Source organism: Cinclus cinclus, chromosome 17 (genome assembly GCF_963662255.1).
Source record: "Cinclus cinclus chromosome 17, bCinCin1.1, whole genome shotgun sequence".
NCBI lineage: Eukaryota > Metazoa > Chordata > Aves > Passeriformes > Cinclidae > Cinclus > Cinclus cinclus.
Window position 1 is genome coordinate 4,066,408 of NC_085062.1, and position 15,600 is coordinate 4,082,007.

Genomic DNA, 15,600 nt, shown 5'->3' on the forward strand with positions numbered 1-15,600 from the left:
GATAAACTCACTGAAGCACAAGTGACATTTGCTCCTCTGTGTGACTGGGGAAAACAGGGAGAGATATTCCACACAGCCTTTCTGGCTGCACAGGATTCCCTGCCTAAAGGCAGCCATGCAAAATGCCATGATTTTCACAGAGTAAGTTTCTACTCCAGTCATAAGAGAATGATAAAAGTTTAAATCAAAACTCAATGATCCCAATAAAAAACTCAGTAATTTGAATGTGGGTTGAATGCCTGGGTTTGCTCAGCAGGTTGTACAAGGCTCACCATGACAATCACCTTACCTGTGCCATCAGCCTGTCCCTTTGGATGGGAGGGAAAAAGGATCTCCACAAGGGATTGAACCCATTACCTGCATGTTTGTGGGGATGCTGGAGGCTTCGCTGGCCCTGGGAGCTGTTTCCTTGCTGTAAGAAAAGGGCTGCACCTTTCACCATGAAAAAGCTCTCGCTGAGGCTGGGAAAAAAAATAACCAAATAGGAGTCAGCTGAAAGGAAAGAGCAGTAAAATGTGCACATCTGGGAAAGGAAGGGCTTTCCTCACTAAAAGAGTAGGATTTTGCCACAGTCACTTGCACAGCATGACTCTGGGATTATTCATGGATTATTCATCTGTCATTTTCCACCACTATTTTAGTACTTGGCCCCTGCAGGAGATAGTTGACTGAGCTGTCACGGGCTGGAAATGACTTTATCACTTGATTATGGAATTCTGCAACTTAAAAGAAGTGAAGGGTTGGACTTTTTACAGGCTGAGACCTGCAACGGACTGGAGAGCAGGATCTGAGCCCGTCACTTCCTGCTGATTGCAGTTCGTGACATTTCTTTGGAATGCAATAACAAGAACCTGCAACTGTGTATATTTAAATAGGAAGGGAGATGGAACCTGCACATCCCAAGGGAAAGAACACAGCTCTGGACCCTCAGGGAAAAACAGCTGGCACAAGAGCAGAGGTTTGCCCTGCTGTGGTTGGATCAGCATCCTGAGTCCGAGCAAACACAGTGACATTTCCAGAGGGAAATGACACCCAGGGCTGGAACATAAGGGAGGAGAAGGCAGAACAGCACCAGCACAGCCAGATTTTGCCACTCCCAAACACACGAGAGAATCTGAGCAATTGCTCAGAAGCAGCTTTGCCTAGAAGCAGTGAAGTTACATTCCCATGTGACTGGAAATCCCTGTCTTCTGAGGTACCTTTCAGCTGCACAGGAATTACTTGGGATGTTTCCTCCACTCCCCAAACAGCACAAGAGCCTTTTGCTGTTCCAAAGGCCAATTTTCCTCTGCCCCACACTCACAGCCATAGATCAATCACCATTAATTACTGTCTGCATCTACTAAACAGAAATGCTCCATTATGAGATTGTGCTACACAGGAGTTACTTATGCTCCAGCAAATGATCCCACTGAAGCTACTACTCCCAGCACTCATCTATTCCATATTTTATCCACGGTCTTTGCCTTGGGACAGGAGTGAGCATTAATGCTCCCAACACTCTGTTCTACCTCAGCATTTTTGTGAGGAGAGACATGAAATTCACATAATTTCAGACTTTCTAATCTCCTAAGAACACAGCCCAAGTTCCCAGGCAAAGCTTCCTCCTGTTCCAACTGAATTTCAAGAATTTCCCAGAAAAATCCAGATCAGGTCTAAATTCAAGATTTCAGTTGCTTTTAAACAAGCGAACTAAAATTTTTGCCTGAATTCCAGGCTCCCACAAGATCAACAAAACACAGCAGGAGAAGCACACTCTAATTCCAAAAATTCTCCACTCCCATTCCCACAGGATTCCAGCACTCCTCACCTCACCTCACTGGCTGTGTGTGAGCAGGATCCGAGCTCAGCCTGCCTCGGGATAACGGCACCCACGGCTGCAAACGGGAATGTGGCTCCTTCCAGGAGCCAGCCAGGAAGAGCCTTGTTTCCTTCTCACCCCAGACCTCACAGGAAAGCGTTAAAAAAGGCCAGAAGTGACACAAAGGCAGCGACCCCCACACAAAGTATGGGATATTCAGCACTCACAGGGGGTAGGGAATGCTTAGATCATGCACAAGGAGATAATTCACAGCATTCTGATCCTGAGAATTTGGAGAAAAATTTATTTGGGAAAGCAAAAAAATATCCTGAAATAGGAAATTTTACTCCAGTGTTTTACCCCAAAGGACCTTAGATCTCAAAGTATTGACTAGGATTTCTACAGGAGGAAAAACCTTGGAAAAAACAGAGCTCCTTCCCCAAGTTATCAGGATCTCCTGCTCTGATTATATATCTTGACAGATGTTCTGCTCTCCTGCAGTCAGGAAATCTGTGATAATAAAGTGGACTATTCCCAGCTGCAGGCAAAAGGGAAAGCTGTGCTGCTGGAGCAGCAAGTGGTCCAGGAAAAGGACAACTCACATAGCAAAATTTTTGTTCCCGTGTTTCCATGTGCACGTAAATGAACCGGAAAGCAAAGCCAGGAGCCTGCTGAGAGCAAGGTTTCCATTTCCACTGAAATCCCCGTTCCTACCCTGCACAAACCCTCCCAGCATTCCCCATCTCCACACCAGCTCTGGTTTCCACGTGCCCAGCACGGTGCTGCATACAGGGAACACACCCGAACATCTCTTTGCTCATAGTTTACACCACATTGTAACAACAACTTTACCCAACCCCAGCCCTTATCTCCCCTCTGGGAACTCTTTGCTCTCGCCACTTCACAGAACTGCTCTGGACACAGTTCAGTGAGAAAGGCAAGACACAACTCCCTTTTAAATCCTGAAAATCCAGTAAACAACTAAAACTTCGAATTTTTTTTTTTAAATCTCTCCTAAAGAACACCCAAATCCTGGCATTAAAGAACGTCCCCGGCCTCTGCCCCTCGGCAGGGGTAACAAATACCCCAAACACAACCCCGTGGCTCATACATACTAATTCGGGCCGGTTTTCTTTGTACAGCGGCAGCATAGTCGTGGCCCCAGCGTCAGACAGAAGTCAGGGAATTCGAAAAGATTCATAACCAGCTTGAAAACTCACATCCTTTTGCTTCTAAACCCATAAAAAACACCAGAAGGCAAAGAAGAGGTCAAGCGCATTTTCTGTGCGGAGCAGAGGAATCACTGCTGCTGATGCTCCCCGGGAACTGGATGGCTTTTAGGGAACACTGTGTCTTCCACTGATATCCTGGCTTGAAAAAGCACTTGTCCCAACACATCCTGATGAAAGAGGGCCATTCAAGAGGGGAAACAACCAGCTGAGGCTCGGCTAATCGTTTCCCTCCTCCAGACTTGTTTGTTTGTTTGCTTCCCACCTCGTGCTCCGGAGGCTCCTATCAGCAGCCACACAGCCCCTGGCTGCGGGAAGTCCATACTCCCTGGCAGGACAGGACTAGAGGAAAAGCATCATGTCTGTTCATTCCTTAACAGTTAAAGCAATGCTTTAATACACATAGAGGAAATTAAAATGGTCCTTCCCTCACTGTACAGCTCCCTCGTTGGATTTTCAGAGCTGTTCCTGAGTTCCTGAGCTCCTGCTGGACAAGGTGCTCGGTGTTTGTGTGTTAGGGGCCGGCTGGCTCCAAGTTCCCTGAAGATCTGTTCCTTACAAACCCCAATTCTTTCTGCAGGCACGCACCATAAGGCCATGCTGGTCCCACCAGCCTGACCAGAGGGAGAAGAAACTCCCTGTGCAGTTCTCAGTCAGTTTTCACCCAGTTTGACTGGCACACTACCACAGAAACCAAATCCCTGGATGCCCTTCCAGGAATCCTGACCAGCACAACTTCTCTACAAGGAGTCACTTCAGGCTCTCAAATAAACAGAGAGCCCACGAGTTTTGTCACAGCCCCAGGACCCTGATGCTCCAGTACAGCTGCAGATCAGTTCTCCTCCCACTCCCTGACCTCAGTTTACCAAACACAGGAAATTATCACCCTAAGAGAGGGAAAAAGCCAACATTTCCAGCACTTCCACTTCCTGGGAAATGCCAGGAGGAGGGTACAGACAGTGACAGTCCCTCCTGTCCCCAGAGGCTGGCAAGGAGAGAGTGCCCATGGCCACAGCCCTGCTGACAGCCGGCTCCAGAGGCTGTTGCTCCATCTGTTGGCTCCGTGCTGCTCAACTTGAAAAGGAAATATTTCTTCCCCTTTGGGAAAGCTCCAGAGGAGCGTGGCTGCAACACACAACCCCATTTCGAGTGGCTGAAGAACACAATAGGCAGCGCCTTCTCGGCTGTACAAACTGCCACCCCCCGGGGCTGGGAATGCCAGTAAGCAATCCCTTCAAAACACTGGATTTTGGGACAAGAGACAGAGCTGCTCATGCTCCTGGACAGCCAGATGCCAATCCAACAGTTTTCCCCAGGTAGTTTGCTTTGCCATCGTGGCTCCAGCTGTGGGGTGTCCCAGGAGGAACACCTTGCATGCCTTGGGTGTTTGATTTCCATGTTTTAATGGGGAATCTCACATAAACCATAATAATCTTGCAGGACACAAGAAAACACTCTATTAAGACATTTTGTAACTACAGAACTCATCTCAAAATAAAGATCCAGACAGACTCAGGAGAGAGAAAACCACTTTTCCTGGGAAGCCTGGCGTGAGTGAGAAGCCTCCTGCTGCTTCCTGAAACCAGGTCTGTGTTTAAGGAAGAAAAAAAAAAAACAAAAAAACAATCCCCACAAGAAAAGGAGCATTCACTTCTCTCAAAATCTGTCATGATTTTACAAAGGCAAACATGGTAATTCCTCCCAGTTCCTTGAGTTTCATGGCATCTTCTACTCAAAACATTTCCAAACTGATAAGGTTTGGAAAAGGGAAAAGCAGGCCTCCTCCTGCTCCATTCTGTGGAACACACTTCCCCTTTCTACACAGCCCTCTTGATAAGGAGGAAGAGAACTGATTTTTTTTTTTTCCCTTTTTCTTCCCCCCTTTGCTACTTTGGTCTTGAACAAGCTTGGGCCACCTCAAGGCAACTGAGAAAGAACACAGAACAGCCCTGGAGAGGGGCTGAGTCAGCCCTGCTGGATGCTCCCATAGCCCAGCCAGACCCTCAATATTCCAGAGGGTGGATTTTAGGCAGAGCCTGCTGGAGCGAGCAGAGGGGACTGGCATTGTCCCACAGCCACACAACAACAACACAACCCAAGCTGAGAAGGAGCACATCAAACAAAAAGGAAGATCCAAGGAGAGAAACAGGAAGAGTTGAAAGCAGCTGTGTGGTTCCTGCTCCCCAAAAAAGCCGACGGTTAAGGCGGAGGCACTGCTTGCTTTGGCCTGATAGAGGCACATCTGATAACACTTCCTGACCACGAGAGAGGCCTTTGGAAGGGGCCTGAGCAGCACAAAACAGCACCAGGGAAAAAGGGACTTCAAAGCTGCTCCTTCCCATGGCACTGCACAGCCCCAGCAGCAGCAGCAAGTCCCTTCTCCCTTTCTTAAAGAAGTGTGTCCAAGTGGCCTTTGCTCCGTGTGACACACACATTAAAGGGAATCACCTGGACAAACACAGCCATTCCAGCTCAGCCCCACACAGAACAGGGCTGCCATCAGAGCAGTGTGCTCCCCATGGAGCAGCACCTGGAAAAGCCCAGTTCTGACATGCAATGATGGTTTAACACAAAGTGCTACTGCACATGTGTAAGAGTTGGGATAGGCTGACAAACCGACCTGTGCTCAGGGCTGTGGGAGCTCAAAACACCTGGCAAAGTCAGACAGATTTGCTCAGGACTACTTGAATTGAGGTGGTTTTACTACCAGAAATGCAAGGCAGAAAAGCTCTTTCCATACCCGTGACTTCCACACCCTAAGTCATTCCCAGACCTCCTGAGCTGAAGACAAGCCATCCCCAGAAGAAAAGCAAAATGTGGGCTGCAGGTTCACAAGGAGAACATCTCCCTTTCCCCTGACACAGCCAGGACATCTTTGTGCCGGGAAGGGGCCAGGAAGCAGCTCCAGCTGTGTGGAGGGGGGTCAGTTTTTAAAACCTCCCTGCAGGAGCAAATATCTTTCCCATCTCTTTTGGACCAAGTGAGATGTTGGGGAGACAGAAAACCTCATCAAGCTTTGCTGTTCTCAGCAGAGCAGGGACCAAGGGGAGTGTGAGTGTGCATTGTTGGGCTTGGAGGCGTGGGGATCGTGGGCCACATCCCAGCAGGAATGCTGAGAGGGCTGCAGACACTGCAGGCCATTCAACACAAATGCTCCTCTGGCACAAAGGGCAAAAAGAGAAAAATGAAATCAATCATGAAGCCCACAAAAGCCAATTTCCCAACAGAAATAGACTGCTGATGATGTCCCTCCAGCCACTCCTGGGATGCACTGGGCTGGAGCAGTGCTCAGCACAGATCTGTATGGAGCCAAATGAGCCCAGCTCTGAGCATCCCACCCTGGGGGCAAACCCAGGATCCAGGCTGTGCCTGCACACAACCCAGGAGCAGCTGGGACAAACCCTCCAAGAGAAAGGGCAAGAGGAGGGAAACAAATAAATTAGCAGGATCATTCCCCATTCCAGCAGACTTGTGCAAAGTAAATTGAGAGAACTGCTCCCAAACAGCCAGAAACGAGAAAATTCTAGGAATCCCTAGTACTTGGACAGTGAAAAGCCAAATAAAATAAGAGATTGTTTCACAAGGAAAAAGAAATCCTTTCTGCTCATCCCATTAATCACAGAGTTCAAAAAGGCACGAGGCTGATCCCAGCATCACCCAGCTACGCCACGGGCTTGGAACTCGGTCTGAATCCTGAGGAGCATTTCTGAGATTCCCACTGAAACTCGATGTCATTCTGGTGACAGACCCTGTCTCAGAAGGCAAGGCCAGATCCTCTCCAAAGCTCAGCCTGCACAAGCTGCTAGGAAAAGGAGTATTAACCCTACAGAGCCCCCAGCACTGGTGTCCCCAGTGCATGCCCTGCACTGTCCCCAGCCCACTGTGCCAACCCCAGGGCCACCCACCCTGCCGTGGGGGCTGGGCAGAGCTGCTCCACACAGCAGCTCACACTCACCTGGACTCATGGACTTGGAGGATAAGGCTTGGGAAAGTAGCAGTTGGCACAGGGGAAGAGCAGAGGCACACACAGACATCCCAGCATCAGCAACCACACGCATCTCCCTGGTGGTCTGAGGGAAGCCAGCAATTCCCAAAACACTGGCTCCCTGTGATTTCCTACAAGTCACCGTTCTGGATGTTGCCACGTTCCATGACCACAGGTAAGGGGGGAGCCAGGCCACAAGCCCTGGAGTTGTCCCAGAGCAGTGTCCAAGCTAAAGGAGAGATGGGATGATGCCCATCATGGAGGGCACACCAGAGGCAGAGCCTCCACCCGTGCTCCTGGCAGGAGCTGATCCTGCTCCTGTCCTCCTCCCCAGCTGAGCTGTCAGCACATGGGCCCATCCTCCTGCATTCCTCCTGTCAGCCCATTGTTTTAATTCTTGCAACTATTTTATTAAGCCACCCCACTTCACCCACTCAGCAGTGTCTCCCAGAGAAACAAGTGGAAACTCTCCAACAGCACCACTGGAAAAAGAAGGTGAATAATAGTTTGAAGGATTAAGGGAGCAGCTTCCAAGAGGTGTAAGTGAAGGTCAGCCAGGATACAGACAATGGCATCGGAAGCATGGCTGGGAATCTTGGTGGCACAGCAACCCAAAAACCAGCTGAGCTGCCGGGTTTCAGAACGGCTCCAAAAAAGGCAGCAGAGACCAGGCAGTACTTGACACATTGGTAACGGGGAAAAACAAAATAAAATAAATCCAGGCAGATCACGTGGGGTAAGAGCAGAGTGAGAAAAGCTCTGGCTCAGCCCTGACACCTCGAGCGTTCAGCGAGACTGCAGCCTGCCATCCCAGCCCCCTGAGGGTACACAGGCAGCATTCCCAAAATCAGGAGAGTGCCAGGCAAGGGCAAAGCTCGCTCACAATAGAAAAGTGGTGGTAAAAACCTCAGGATCATACTTCTTTTTCCCCTCTGCTCCAAAGCCATTTTTTCCAAGCAGGATGGTGTTGCAGAGGGAAGCAGACAGCTGGAGTTCAGGATGTTTTGCAGGGCTGGGACATGCCAAACCATGGGCAGCAGTCTCCACCGGGATGCGAGTGTTGGACACGGCTGGATGTGAAAATGTGGATGGCAGACAGAACAAACAAGGCAGCTTTCTGGGAAATCTGAATGGGACATTTTGTCCCATTCCCTGCATTTCTGGCTGACTTGGTCCCTTATATGAAGGTTTCCTTCACCAGCAGTTCTTGCAGCAAGGATTTCTTCAAGAAACCAAAATTCTCAAAGAGGGAAGACAAGCCCTGAGGAGGAGAGTCCTGATCCCAGATAAACCTAAACAATTGATAGATGTGGTGTGCACTCTAATCTGTTTGAATCTGGTCTTATTTTTGTGCAGTGGTAAAGTGATTCTGCATCAGGGCTTTAAATGCTGCAAAGGAATGTGTAAATGTTTGGGGAAAACAGAAATAATCTCAACCTCCATTAGAAGTAAAACCAGGCCTAGGAAGGTGTTCTGTCCATTCCCCATTCCAAAAACATCTTAGAAGCACTTGCCAGGCAGAGCACAACTCTGATTTGTATGAGAAACCCCTGACTCACAGTTTTTGGCAGACAATTATCAAAGATTAAGATATTTAAAATTAAGAGGCATTTGAAACCAAAATATTGTTCTGACCCAGCTCTAACACCTAAATAAACAGTGACCACACTGGCCTTTTACAGGAACAAGTGCTCAGTGCACAGCCAGCACCTCTGATAACAAGGCCTCATGGTTTGGGTTCTGCCAAATTGTTGAGGTTTCATGGAAGAAAAAAAAAACCCTAAAAATATTTAGATACAATTCCAAAAGAATCTGATCATCACGTCTTCAAATTGGCAGCTCTCCTGCTGTTGCTCTACCTACATCCAAGTAAACTCCTCACATTGCTCAACTTCAAGTCAGCAATGGTTTCCTGGAAAGGCCAGATTTTAAATCAGTGTCAAATAAGTAAACGTTTCCTCAGCTCTGTGGCCTTTGAACATCCACACACATCCAACCACAAAATGTAAAGGCCTGACTATACCTTCCTGAGCTTCCAGGGCCACACCTCCGGGCTGAGAGCTCCCGAGGGCCGGGGGCTGGGCCAGTGCCTCCCCATTGTGCGGAGCACGCTAAGGCAGGATGCTGCTGCCAGCCAGGATGTGATTCAGCATCCTGTTTTGAACACTTCATGAAGTCAGCAACTTCTGCCTCGAGGTCTCCCACCAGCTCCCCGAGACACAATCAATCTGCAGCCAGCAGGACTTGTCAAGGCTGTATTGAGTTGCTGTGCCCACAAATAAATCCTCAAGGCAGCTGCCCCCGTGTTCTCCCTGCCCCGAGTGCCTGCCTGGCACAGTGAACATGGCTGTAGGTACAAGGTGCTGCTCCAGCAAAACATGCTCCTAAATCCCTAAAGAAATTAAGGATCAAGGTGTTAAAAGGTAATTTTGCTGCAGTAAAATATAATGCACATTAAATATACATTAAGTGTATGAAATATATACATACGTGATGGGATACAATGGTGTCCTGTGGTGTGTGCCAAAGGGATGATCATGGAATTATTTAGGTTGGAAAAGACTTCCAAGATCAAGTCCTGCTGTTCCTGCAGCTCTGCCAAGGCCACCACTAAACCATGTCACCAAGTGCCACATCCACATAGCTTTTCAATTCCTCCAGGGATGAGGACTCCACCACTGCCCTGGGAAGCCTGTTTCAATGCCTGACAACTCTTTCCATGAAGAATTTTTCCCTGATCTCCAATCTAAACCTGCTGTTGCTGTGTTAAGAGTTTGTATGCACCAACGACCCCTCCTGTTATCACTAATGTGCAAATGTACACAAGCCCAACCCTGAAAACCTCTACCTTCCACAGCTGCTCTTGCCAGCTCCTAACATTTGGTATATAGGTTCCAAACAAGAACTATTCTTTCCATAACCATCTTCAGGCTTGATCAGAGCCTGGAGATAACCAACTTCCAGGTCCTTCATCAGTGGTTCAACCTCTATCTCTCTACAGAAGGTGCCTGAAAACTTTCACCTGGCCCTGCATTCAGGCTGTGACTGGAAAACCAAGAATGGCAAAGATTACAGAATGACTGGCTAAACAAACCTATTTATATTTGCAATTAAATCCAGTGATTATCTTGCTGCATTTGCCAACCACATCTGAGAACAGCCAACACTCACAGAGAGATCTGAGTTGTACAACATCTCCTCTGCCTCAGTGAGACAGAGCCAGCACACGGCCAAGAGTGAGAATCAACTGGTTCACACCAAAAAGGAAAAACTGCATATGCAGCCCTGTGCCAGAGCAGGAAGCTGGGAAACAGCTGGGCTCTGCTCTGCCCCCTCCTCGACAGCAACTCCTCAGAGTTTGCTCAGAGCTGGAGCAGCAGGATCTGGGGCTGAGATAAGGCCACAGGCACCGCACGCACGAGGCTCGCATGGAACTTGATCTCAGACAAGTTAGGGCTGTGCTTAAGTCTAGGCTAATACTTCTTCCCATGGGCTTGGCCTAGCCCTGAGAGCAGTTTTACAAAGATTTGGGCGAGCTGTGGGTGAGCTGCACCATTAGGGGAAAAAAAGAGATCAAGCCACAGCATCTCCCCGATGGTTATCCAGGAGGGAAGGTTTGAGCAGACACTGATAACACAGCACTGACCTGAAGCTTCTGGCTGCACTGAGCCCGACAAGGCTCTCAGATCTCTTACTTTCCCTTCTGCTCTCAGGGAGTAACACAGACTCCTGGCTGCCTGCTAGGAGCAGTGTGGATGTTACATTGTCGACACTTCCACAAAATTTCTGGTAACAGAGAAAAAGATGACTTAAAGCAGATTAATGTCTAAGAAAACGCAGATAGCAGCAGTATCTTTGAACCTAGGGCATGTCCCCTTGGTCTGTTCTGGGGTAGAAGTTGCTCCAGGGAGAAAGAAAAGCATTTTGGAATGACAGAAACCATAAGGATGACCAGGAAGCAGCAAGACGTGGCTGAGTGCAAAACCAGATACAGACCTGTTCCTCCAAGAAAACAATCAGATGGCTCATGGAACCAGATCCAATCATGCAACCTCAAATGAAAATCCTGGAATGTTTTGGAATGAACAAAAATAATGTGTTCACCAAGCAGATTAATACATTATGTCATAAATGTGTACTAGCACAGCCATCCTGTATTGATGAAACACAGCTTGATCTGGCAGCACACTGGGGACATGTTTCCAACAATCCTTCCTTTTCCCTCACCCTTAGATCTCCAAGTTCTGCAGAGCCAGGAGCTGGACTGCTGACCCCTCTGCTCAGAGCACGTGTGACAAAGACCAGCTGTCACCAAGGCTAGACCAGGACTGAGCCAGGCACAGACACCAGCACGGGCCATCCTGCTGGGATTTTTCAGAGCAGCACAATGAAGTTGAACAACTCTGCCACCCCCTGGGCACCGGGCAGAGTCTCAGCAGATTGATTCCGAGCAGGGAAGGGAACAAGCAGCCAGTGGGAAGGGGACAGGATCGACCCACCAAACCAACAGGAGCTCCATTTATCATCTGTGTTGTGTCTGCACATTTCCTCCAGCTCTTGGCAGTGTTTCCCCCTGAGGACAGCAGAGGCTGTTCGTGACAGCCATCTGATTCTTGAGGTCTGTCTGGATATTTAATTACCAGATTCTTATCCTGACAATTGTATACGGAAGAGCAGCCCCAGGAGACTGAAGGACAGAGGAAGCTCATGGGATCTCAGTGGCCAGCATCAGTGCTGCAGCAATTTTCAACAGCCAGGAGAAAAGTATCAGCCTTTAAGCCTGGTCTAAGTACATTTACACTGCTGGTGGCTCTGGCCAGTGGTGGGTGCACATGCCCAGCTTGCAAAGAGGCCAGACAGACCAAAGGTGGCCACAAATCCAAGGAGCTCACCAGGATTTATTTGTACAGTGAGAACATTTGCAGTGAAGAGGATAAAGCTGTATTTTCTCTTTCAGCACAGAACTGTATATCCAAGAGGAGGCTGCCATCCTGCTTGGTTACGTGTTACTGTTTAATACCACATCAGGAAAAACACAAGAATCAGGGTACCGTGGCTGTTCATGGCTTCAGCAGATTCCTACTGAGGCCTTGCATTGTACAAGAAGCAGAACAAGGAATCCTGATTTTTTATTCAATCAATACAGAATCCTTTACCCACAAAGTCAGCTCTTAAATGGCTTTACAAACAGCCATGAAATGCCCATACACAGGAGAGCAGACACACAGCACTTCTGTCTGCAACCCATGTGTGTGCAGACAGGACAGCCATGGAATTCCAGGCTGCAGCCAGGAGACACCACCCCACGACACAGAAACATAAAAGTCCAACAATTTCTTTCTCTGTCCACAAGCAGCCCTGCTTTCTGGTCTCTGACCTCACTTGCAGGGCAAACACAATCCACACAGCAGCAGCACGAGTGGCTTTGCTTTTCCTGAACCCAGGATAACAAAGGCAGGAAGGAGGGACAAGGAGAAGAGACTGAGTGCTGAACCACTGCTGTGGCTTTACACTTCTCCCCTGGTTTACTGTGGTTTACAGGTTAGAGGGTAAGAGCTGCCTGCAAGAGCCAAGCTTAGAGTGAGCCATCCACAGCATTGCTACGAGCCCATTAGCCAGGCCCTGGAACATGAGCTTGTGTCACCACTTTGGATCTGCACAGTGTCAGCAAGAGGAGCCTCTCTGTTCTCTGGTAGGACAGCTCAACCCTTTCTTCCCCTCACATGAACACAGTGGCTCTGCATGACCCCAAGGAGGCAAATTCCTAGTAGTTAATACCCAGGAATGATCAAAGCTCTCCCCTCCCACCCTGGGAACACAGTCCCCTTCCCGAGTGGAGCCCCAGCCTCAGAGAGCAGCAGCAGGACCAGAGATACTGTGATAACATTAAAGTGCTGTGGCCAGAGCTGACAAGTAATTATCCAGTGTCTTCCCGCCAGCAGAAACAGGATCACAAACTCTCTTTTTATTCTTTCAGTTCGCTAAATGCTCATCTCAAAGCTGATGAGGGAGAGAGAATCCCTAGGTTCAGCTCTCTGCAGACCATGCCATCCCCTCCAGGCAAGGCACAGGCTCCGGGATCTCTGCGGGATCAGGACTCGGGTGTTTTGCAGACAATTAACAACACTGAAAATGTTGTTTAGAGCCCGAAAGCTCAGCTTACCTCACATTTAGTCTACGCTCTTCATCACTGCCGACCTCCGCCTGAGGGGAGAAAAGGATCCAAGAGAGTTACATGTTGGTTGTTTCCACATTACACCTTTCAACAAAATCCCTGCACCAACAGGGTGTGAGGGGCTGTTTTCCGCGGGGCTTTTCTTCTCGGGGCCAGGGAGAAATGAGACTCCCTAGTCCTGTATGCCACCAGCACCCGACGCCGGGTGACAAAGGGGCTCACGGGGATTTTAAAGCTATTAGGTCCTAATCCTGCAAGCTGGTCCTGGAGCGCAGAGCGCTTTGAAGAGCGCCAACCCCGACGTCAACAAAGCGCACACCTCGCTCCCACTGCGCACACACGTGAGGACGGCAGCTGGCAGCCACGACTGGGCACAAATAACCGGGATTTGGGGTGTCCCAAGCACAAAGACACAGCCAAAAATACTCCCTGGGACTGTCCCAGCTCCAGCACCTGACTGCAGCTCCAGGGCTCACACCGGCAGGACAAGGAGGCCACCTCCACCTAGGTGCTGGCACACGTGTCCCCAGGATAGGACAATGCACGCTGCTTTGGTGGCAGGCATGGATTAAAATGGGCAATTTTGCACCAGGCACTGGTGGAAAGTCCCCCAGAAAGAAATCTGGCTCCTCAGGTGACATTACACTTTATTTACTCTTCTCAAAAGAGAAGTGTGACCTCAGCCTGCTTCCAAAACCAAGCATTTTCACAGAGTTGTGTTTTCCAGCCATTGCCTTTACTTCCCTAGTAGCTTCTAGACAAAATTCCTTATTAAAGAAAAGCAGAGTTTGGGCTAATTGTATCCAGAGCTGACAAAAAAAAAAAAAAAAAAACAACCAACCAACAAAAAAACCCAAACAACAGGCTCTAATATAGTTCTGCTATCTTATCTTTGGTCCTGTGTGAGTACAGAGGAGAAAGGGCTGCAAGCATCCCCTTGGAGGGCAGGCCTGGGCTGGGGAGAAGATTTGGGCCAAAAAAGCAGAGCAGGGACCTTACAGGAAATCCTTCACACTCACAGCACACCAGATCCTGACAAAGCTGGAGGGACACAAGCCCTGAAGGAACCAGGCTCCATCAGTGCTGACACTTGGGGAACACCCTGATATTTCCTACAGCATTGCTCAGGACCCACATCAAATAGGAGTCCCTGTAAGAGTTACTTGCTTCCAGGTGGTTCTGTACAAGTTAAAATTAAGCAAATTGTATCATTTCAAATGATCAAGACTGGAGCTTTGGAGGGGTGAGGGGACATGGATTACCCCTATCCTCTCAAGTCAGGACCTGGGGGAGGCTGGAGGGCACAGGAGCTGCTCTGCTGACAATCTATGAGAACCAAGTAAAGCCAGGGGAAAAAAAAATCCTGCAAATGCAACAGCAGAGGCCGGATATTGGAACTGCGGCCATGTGGAGGAAGGGAGATGCACAAGGCTGTCCTGACTGACCCAGCAGAGGGTGAGGAGCATACCATGGCTATTTTTAGTCTGTTTACAGTGCTGAGCTGGGCTGCAGGCAGGGCCCCAGAGCACCCCAAGTCCCTGTGCCCCCACTGGCAGATCCCCCAGCCCTGGGAAGATCTGGCAGGTTTGGGACCTTTGCAGGGTCACCCTCCTGTTTGTTTGGGGCTGTCACATAGCAACAAAGGGGAGAAAAACTTTTTTCCTTTTTAAACAAACATGACTGTGAGGATGATGACTCTTGGATGTCGTCAGCTGAGGCTCAGCAGCAGGGCTGGGCCCAAAGCTGCTGTGGGCTCCTCTGCTGCAGGAGTTGAACTGTTCTCAAAGCTGACTTTCCCTCTATTTCCTACTAAAATCTGCAGGAAAACCAAAGCAAGGCTGCCACGCTGAGCCCTCCTGCCCTGCTCAGAGCACCCCTAAGAGCTGGCAGGGTTTAGGGTGCACCATACACCATGGTGATGCTGTGGAGCTGCAGCTGCTCATCCCACCACGGCCAGACCCCACCAGCCACTGCCACATCCCTCCCTGGGGACTCTGCTGACTGTGGCCACTCTGAAGGACCACAGGGAGTGGGAGGCCTGTGGAAAGGAGATGCACGAGCAGTGCAAGTTTGCTAGTGAGTGTGAACCACTCTCTCCTAAGAATTTAGGGCCCACTACGTCAAGGAAGCAGCATCCATTTTATAAAATCCTTTGGGCTCCTGAGTTAGGAGAGGCCACAGTGGCACAGTCACAATTAACTAGGATATGTGGTCATCTTCTAGTAATTATTCAGATAAAAGCCCCAATGAACCCTGATTTTCCTTGCAAGAAAGATTCTAAAAGAACAGGAGTGGGCTGGCACTTTTTGATGGGATTTTTCTTTAAATTAACATTGCAAAAACAACATGCTGAATCTGGAAAAATAATCTGGAAATTGTAATTTTATGGTATTTCATGCCAGAAGAGACC

The 15,600-nt window shown here is 49.0% G+C and overlaps 1 protein-coding gene across 2 annotated transcripts in view; it reads right to left on the reverse strand.

Moving 5' to 3' along the window:
- The window catches only part of SSH1 (slingshot protein phosphatase 1), a 30,859-nt gene that overhangs the window by 13,205 nt on the left and 2,054 nt on the right, over positions 1-15,600 (reverse strand). The window contains exons 2-3 of one of the 2 annotated variants that reach the window (XM_062504683.1): positions 13,179-13,219; positions 358-461 (exon numbers count right to left, since the gene is read on the reverse strand). In XM_062504683.1, coding sequence (XP_062360667.1) covers positions 358-461; positions 13,179-13,219 — 145 coding nt within the window. Of the gene's footprint in view, positions 1-357; positions 462-2,916; positions 3,146-13,178; positions 13,220-15,600 lie in introns of those variants that run through there. The other variant, XM_062504685.1, reaches the window with a different exon arrangement.